This window comes from Nelumbo lutea, chromosome 7, assembly GCF_056320005.1.
Source record: "Nelumbo lutea isolate HS-2025 chromosome 7, American lotus-T2T, whole genome shotgun sequence".
Taxonomy (NCBI): Eukaryota; Viridiplantae; Streptophyta; class Magnoliopsida; order Proteales; family Nelumbonaceae; genus Nelumbo; species Nelumbo lutea.
In genome coordinates, this window is record NC_142690.1 from 14,770,464 (window position 1) to 14,778,837 (window position 8,374).

General features: G+C 35.3%; 1 protein-coding gene across 1 annotated transcript; it reads right to left on the minus strand.

Moving 5' to 3' along the window:
- Positions 1-7,105: 7,105 nt before the first annotated feature.
- On the minus strand, positions 7,106-7,946 carry LOC148845246 (sigma factor binding protein 1, chloroplastic-like). Its single transcript, XM_088955315.1, has one exon. It carries the CDS (start codon positions 7,733-7,735, stop codon positions 7,307-7,309), a length of 429 nt encoding a protein of 142 aa, XP_088811441.1. The 5' UTR covers positions 7,736-7,946; the 3' UTR covers positions 7,106-7,306.
- Positions 7,947-8,374: the final 428 nt, after the last annotated feature.

The window sequence follows — 8,374 nt, forward strand, 5'->3', positions numbered from 1 at the left end:
CTCGCGGTCAGTCCCAATCACCTTTATTGTTTCTAGATACTGAAAAACACATTGATCAAGAAAAAAGGTTACTGAACAATTCTTTTTTTTTTGTAATGCTACCAACTGAGAGCAAGTTAATATTAAGCTTAGGAACATGCAGGACAGAGGATAGGGATATTGCATCAGACAACTTGATGTCTCTTTTGCCAGAAATAGGAACAAGGGATCCATCAGCAATGAATACTTTGTCTTTACCAAAAGATAAATGATAGGTAGAGAAAAATGATGGCAAGCCAATCATATGGTTAGATGCTTCTGAATCTATTATCCAATAATGTTTTGTAATACCTGGAGCTGAAGCATGATAAACTGAGGCCCGATTACCTGATTGAGAAAAGGATGAGGTTGAAGGAGTTGATGATAGCTAAGGAGATGATACTGAGTTACTGACTTCACTTTCTAGTTGTGTCAGAGCAGCTCAGACAATAGCTAGGGTGTCTAGATGAGTGTATCTTAAGGTCATTGAGGCTGCACTATTAGTGTTGACAACCATATTGGCATTCACCTTTTTGTTTTTGAGTTTTGCTGGAACTAGATATGGATGCAGCTTTCAAAGTGTCTTTATTGTGTTTAGGTTTCTTATAATGTTCACAAACTGGGTCCTTTTTAGCCTTTTTCTTTATATCCCTTTTATTTTCTCTCTCAGGCTTGGGTTTAACTGCTGCTAGGGCAGATTCAAAAGGTTGCTGCCGTAACATAACCTTTCTCCTAGTTTCTTCAATATGCACTAGGGAATAGGCTTGAGACAGAGTCACACTTTCTCTTGTCAATAGCTACTGTCTTACAATATCATACTCAGAATTTAGGTCAGTCAAGAACTCAAATACTCTGTTAGTTTCAACTTGCTTTCTGTAAGTCTGTGCATCTTTCTGACTTTCCCATTCAATTGTCTCAAGGTGGTCAATATCATGCCACAGAGATTTTAGGGTTGAAAAATAAACATAGACCTATTTCTTTTATTGTCTAAGATTTTTAACCACACATTTCAACTCATAAGCCCTAGCAACATTAAAGGGCTGATAGTAGGTTTCTTTCACAACATCCCATATTTCTTTAGCTATTTTTGCCCATAAATAATTTCGGCTAATGTGTGACTGCATGGAGTTGCACAACCATGTCATCACCAAATAATTTTCCTGAATCCACTTAGCATAAGTGGGATCCTCCTTAGTTGGTTTTTTCACATCTCCGAACAAATAGTTCAGCTTTCCTCTTCTCCCAATGGCCAGCATGGCTGATTGGGCCCACTCTAAGTAGTTGGAACCATCAAACTTTACAGCTGTAATCTGGAAGGTGTTTTCAGTCATGCCACCTGAACTAGTCCCAAAAACACCCTCTTCGTGGCTCTTAAACTCCATTCTTAGAAGTTAATTAAAGGGCACTTCCTAATTACTGTACTAGTCGGCCTACTAGGTCTGTAACTAGTAGTCGGACTAGATGAAGAATTATGATTCAGTTAAAGAAACCTCTCTAATTACTATGACAGTTGACCTACTGGGTCTTGAAACTGATAATAGTCAAAAAAACTGATTCAGCTGTAACAGTCCTATTGAAACAACTCTACTGGGTCTTCTAGAGAGTAAAGAATAACTTTAAATCGAGGGAGACAAATCTGATTACCTCTTTGAAATAATAACAGTCCTATATCTCAAGGGTTTTCTCTTAAACCCCAAAAGAAATATTGAAAGGAGAAAATTTTCTAACCGTACCTCTTGGATCAAGTTATTCTTGCTGCCAATCTTAGGAAAGATTGAAATCTCACCAAGGAATTTTGAAACACTCTATTTTTTTTATCAAAGAACTTCTGAAATTTTGATAATTTCTTCTAGTCTTGAAAGGCTGATCTCGAACCAAAATTCCTCTGAAATTCTAATAGCCCCCTCCAGTCTTGATCAAGAACTAATCTTGATCCTCTTATCTTTCACTGATTCTTCTTGGTTATCAAGGACTGATCCAATCTTTGGACTGCTTCTGTAGATAACCTTCAAGAATCAGCCGAATAATTGATCTTTCTATTCTTCCAGCCCTAGGCAATTCCCATGTGGTCGGCTGGATCAAACTCACATGAGAAACTCTAGATCTTGCTCTGATACCAAGTAGTCGTACAAGACTACAAATATCTCTTAGGTTTTGAACAGAAAATAAAGAAAGGAAGAGAGAAGAGGAGAAGTAAAAGAAGAGAGATGAAGAGGGAGAACTCATGGAGAGGTTTTAGAAAGAAGAGAGTGGTTGGTGTTGTTGAAATAGCCGCCCCACCCCTTAATTTATATACATAGTTTTCTAATTGTAAAATAACTCAATGCTTACATGGCAAGATAAGATAAAATTAAAAATAAAACTAATCCTAAACAAGATAGAAAAAAAAAAAACTAATCCTACTAAGAAAGTTGATTAAATCTAAGTGCGTCCTAGGGTGTCACATGAATACTAATGTGGGGTCCACAGTTTCCTACACTTATCAACAACTTGTTTTGTAGTTTTTGAGAAAACATAACAATTTCATTTATAATTTACATCTTAGGTATACATATGTAAAACTCATACTAAAAATAGACCATTTGAATTCCTAAAATAATAATAATAATAATAATAATAATAATAATAATAATCTTGAGCTCAAAATGTGAAATGCACCAAATGTAAAGGAAAAAGAAAATTCAACTTGGGCATTGAAATAACGGAATATGATTTCTTCTAAAATAAAAAGGGAACAATATATGTGTATTTAATGGCATCCCAAACCAAAGTAGGAAAATAATGAATATTGGATGGTATTAAAGTAGTTAATTGGAATATGAGAAGTAGGGGTGGTCACGAGCAGAGCTTCTCACAAGCTATTTGAACTCAATTTGGTTTAAATCGAGCTCAAGCTCAATATATATACTTGTTTGCTAATCTAGCCGAGCTCAAGCCTAGTGAAGCTCGCGAGCCTAATCAAGCCTAGTATAATAAATAAATAATTTTTATTATATACATACATACATACATACACACACACACACATACATATACATATGAATATAAATACAAATATTTATATACAATAAAAAAACTTATTATACAAAAATATTTTCATATATAATATTTTTATTTTGTATGTATAATATTAAATATTTTTTATAATTCTTATTTTTTGTATGTAAAATAAAAATAATTTTTATAATTCTTTATTTTTTGTATGTAAAATAAAAAATATATTTATATATATATATATATATATATATATATATATATATATATATATATAATTTTTGTTTTTAGAAAAAGCTTGGCTTGTAGTCAAGTTCAAACTTGCAAGCTTGAACCGAGCTTGAGCTCAAGCCTAACACTATTTCTGTGAGCCAAGCTTGAATAGTCAAGTATTCCACTTGGCTCGGCTCAAATTCACCACTAATGAGAAGCAAAAAAAAAAAAAGAAAAAGAAAAACAACATTGGTTTCTCTTTTCTAATTTTTATGAATATAGAGAGAGCATGTAAGAAATATGGGTTGCATCTTTCAGGTTTTTTTTTTCCAACTTCTATAGTCTCCATTTAGAGAAAATATATTGTAAAATGGTCTTTCACATAAATATTGATTACAATGGTCTTTAACAAGTATTTATTTGTACATGCTATAATAGTTGATATTGAACAATATACAATTTTATGCAAAATACATCCTAATACCTAATAATTTACAGAAATTTTCAAGAAAAAGTTATGTGTTTGTATATATTATAAAATATTAATTATAAACTAAGGAGCTAAGTCAATTACTCAAAATTTTATTAGATTATGTGAGTTATTCATTTATAAAAAAACAATTGTTTTATGGAAGCCTATTGTATTTCATTAATTTACACATAGCTCTACATATAGAAATATAATAGTATAATAATAGATTACTAGATAATATTTAATTGCTTGAGAAATACATATTTAGTTTTAATGCCTTTAGTAAATGAAAAGTTTGAAACTAACATGATCTATTGATCTCTGCCCTTAGAAATTATATATAGATACATACTTACAAGTGCAATTGAATTAATTTGTAGCCCATTAATAAATAAAATAATACATTCACTCGGTCCATCTCAATTCTCAACCTCAATCCCCACCCTTTTACTATATCTTCTCAGTTCTCCCAAGTGATGTTCAAATCTTTAACTTCGATTCAAATATGCCTTGAAGAGGGTTTAAAGTAGGGGTGTCCATGAAAAACTAAAAAACCGAACCGAACCGAGAAAATCAAACCAGAAAATGCAGTTAATTGAACCAATCTGTTCGGTTTCGGTTTGGTATTTTTGAAAACTGAAGGATCAGTTCAGTTTTTGGTTACCCTAGAAAAAAAACTAACAGTTAACCGAACCAACCGGTATGATATTTATAGTATATTTTAAATATATGTTACATATTTTCTATATATTATATATAAATATATATGCATTATATATAAATATATACATATATTATATTTATAACAATATACTTATAAATATTGTATATATCATTTATTATTTATAATATATATTATAATTATAAAAACCGAAAAAACGAAGAACTGAATTGGTCAAAAACCAAAAGTAATGGACCGATTAACCAAAGGTACCAGTTTGGAGAAATTGAAAAACCAGTAGAACCGGTTCTGTTTGTAAAAATTGTCCATTGTTCGACCGAACCATGAACACCCCTAGCTTAAAGTTGACAAATGGCAAACACAATTTAACTTATGATTTGTCCCATAAAGCATTTTGAATAGGTGTTATTGTAGGCTGAGCTGGGCTTAACACCTATGATAAGGGATATAGTCTGAGTCCTGATTTGGATTTAATTTATATAATATTTATGTGATATAATATATGTATAAAATATATGATATATTTGATACAAACATAAAATATTATGTATATATGTATGTATGCATATACAGGACTGGGTTTGAATATAAAACTTAGGTCTGAGCCTGAAATTTTTGAGCCGGCCTGAAATATGATCACCCCTAATTTTGAACCTCAGGCTGAGTTTGGAAGGAGTATAAATGCAAATATATAGAGTGCAAAACCTTATATTTTGTAATATTTTGTATGCATTTACGCAATACGTATTTGCATTTGTAGTCTTTCCAAACTGAGCCTCAATCACTATGCAGGTGCGTGGAAGATTCGAATGCTGTTTAAAACTTTCGATCCCTGCAAATCGAATCGACAAGCCAAGCGCTATAAAGTGGCAAAGTTAGAACATATCCAAACTCAAAGTTGCAGATATTCTAAGCCAAGTGGTTACACTAATATGCATGCGTATAAACAATGAACCCCCCAAGAATGAATCCACCATGAACGACAGATACTGTGTCGAAATCACAGAAAGAAGAAACGACAAATGGTCTATGGATCGAAGAAGATAGCCGATGTGATGTTTTCCCGCCATCACAGTCCAGGAAGAATGGAAAAAGTTTAGTTTTTCCAAGTTGGTCACCCAGAAGGATTGTTTACAGTTCCCCTGCAACGAGAGATGATATGGCCAATTCACACCATCCACTTAATTGAGGCTCCTCCCTAGACTGGCCATTTGTTCAATTCCCAGTCCCCACATCAACCTTTCGTCTACTTTGGAGCTTTCCACAGCAAGAACTAACCACTGAAAGTGCAAAGCTTTTTTGTTTTTTTTTGAGCTACATCAGAAGGATGTTTTGAGCAGAAGGAAGATATATATGGAGTGACAATATAAGAAATTAAAATCTAATTAAGATTCCTGTGTCGTCGTTTAGATGCCCTTCACTTGTCATTTAAGAAAAACCACTTTTTGTCTTTTGTCTTGTTTTCTTATGATAGGTTATGTCCAGTTGCCCATCTCCATTATTCTACTGAGCTGTAGTGCAACGCACTACAGTGGCTGTCAGCTTTCCAAAGGCAAATGATAAGATTGTAATAATGCTTAGAAAGCTTTATAGCTAGGGGTCATCTTGGAGGGATGGGTATGGGTACGTAGGAGGTAAAGTCTGTCCCTCAGGGATGATAGCGATAGGCCCTGAGAACAAGCCTATTTCCAAGTTGGTTCCTAATCTTAGATGAACTGGGTATACACTACCAGGGAGAGTTGAGGATTTGCCTAGCTTCACTCTCCTAGCTTTTTCTTTTCTAAGAAAATAATCTAATACCCTTTTTGGAAGTGACAAGAGTAATACAAATTCTTGGGCCTGAGATGGCTAAAACATAGATTGGCCAGTTTAAGCTGGTTGTTTTCTGGTTGATCAGCTTCAAGCCCCACGAGCACCCCATCTAGTGATGTTATCATCATCGATCATCATTGTTTCTGTCTATTGTCTGTCCTTGTTATTACAAAAGGACCCAACTAATTAATCCTACTGTCTATGTTAGAGCAGCTGTTCTCAACCCAGTTTATTATCTGGTCTGCTCAAGTTGGTCCTTCTCGCAATCCTATCCATTGCCATCCCTGGCCATACAAGGCATCCTGCTCCTAATGTAAATGCTCACTGGTTTTTTATTTCACTTTGGTGCATGGTTAACACTTAACATTAACTTCCCTCCACTGTACCAGAGAGAGAGAGAGAGAGACTGTGAGCACTAAAACACTTCAAAGCTCAAACATGAAGGCCTAGTTGACAGTAACACTTACCACAAGTAGATCTTTATATGAGAATTTATTATCAACAAATTAACCAGACGGGTGCCATTCATAAGCATCAAGATTCCCGCTTATGTGGAACCAAGATTGCTCAGATGCCACATCAACTGTGGTAAAATCCAAGCAGGCTAATAACCAATAGTTCTGCACTTACCTTTCTGAACAAAAAGTAGTGCAGCCTTCTGTGTCTTTTGCCTATTCCCAGAATGTTATTAGGTCCTTATACTAGCATTAACTTACTGAAATAACCTCATTTTGTACTATCTAATATTGTTAGAAAAAACCCATTTAACCTTAGATCTTAAATCATCAAATGGGATGAAATAACCTCATTTTGTACTATCTAATACTGTTAGCAAAAACCCATTTAACCTTAGATCTTAAATCATTAATTGGGATGAAATTGAAGACCAACAACCACCATGTGCTTTGTATGTTCTGCAACTGGGAATAGACTAGAATCTTATTTTTTTTCCCTTTTCTGTTGGTGGAAAACCAACTTAGCTCAACCCTTCAAGTATTCATGGACTATAACAAGTATATATAAGATCAGAAAGGAAAATGGTTAAGTACATATACTCTTGAGTTGATTAACAAAGAGAAATATAGAACTCCCCAACTGAAGGACGCTGAAAATATTTACATTGCATCAAGGCTTCTGAAGACATCTACCTGAGGGAATTCAGTGAACAAACAAGGAGGCAGGAACCCCACAAAATTCTCTAGCATCTGAGGGGTGAAAACATCATCAAAAGGCTCCAGCAAAGAATCGGAGCTCGCCGCCGGGGACTCTTGATAGGCGTCAACCCTGGGGACTTCCGCTACACCTTCATTGGTAATCTTAATGGGTTGATCTGGTACCCTCTGAACACTGCCGGTGTCGGAGAATCTAGCGACGGTGTCAGTCAGGTCGGAGTCTCGGCCGGTGAGCTCTTGCACTAGAGCCCTAAACTCTGATGCACTGGTCCTGACCTTCATGGGGTTTGAGATGTACACAACTTTGATTGGTTTCTTCTTTGATTTGGCCTGTTTAGCGGCCTTCTTCTGCTGAACACTCAGCTTATCCATTTCTACAGATGAAGGAACTGGCGACTGCTGATGGGTCTGTGTTCTACAATCTACATAAAGGAAAACTAGATGGGGAGAAAGGTGGGCGGATTTAAAGCAGTACGGAGGTAGTTTCTGAGGTGGTTTCGGTGGTTTCTGGGAAAGAAAAGAGAAGAGAGAGAGAAGGAGCGGGTTGTTTGGATGGAGTAAGTGGGAGCCGGGGAGAAATGAGAGAGAGAGAGAGAAGCTTCGATTTGAAGTGTTCTACCAGAGTTATCAATACTTCAATAATGCATGCCACGTGGCCTTCCAGGAATCCCTCACTTGGATGTGCTGACGTCTCCCTTTTTCTTGGGCTGACTTCAGAAAACTGACATGGTCGTCGCCTCATTGGATTCAGTTTGTCTTATTATTGGCTGGATTCGCTCGGCTCAACTTCAAAAGGGTGTCCATTATCGGCTCCGAGAAATGATCAAGTGTTGATGGGAAGTGGAATTCTTTTTCAATGGAATTCATCATGCCCACGGAAATGGAATCCATCAGGATCACCTCCAAGTTTATGGGGGTGTTAGCCTGTTACACCTGCAAATTTTATTCATTTATATTCGGATTCCAATCCAATCTTATCCATTGAATTTATCGTGGGTTTAAATCAATTTA

Bases quoted from the DNA above. Each gene is read 5' to 3' on its own strand.
- LOC148845246 (XM_088955315.1), bottom strand. From the start codon at position 7,735: ATGGATAAGCTGAGTGTTCAGCAGAAGAAGGCCGCTAAACAGGCCAAA.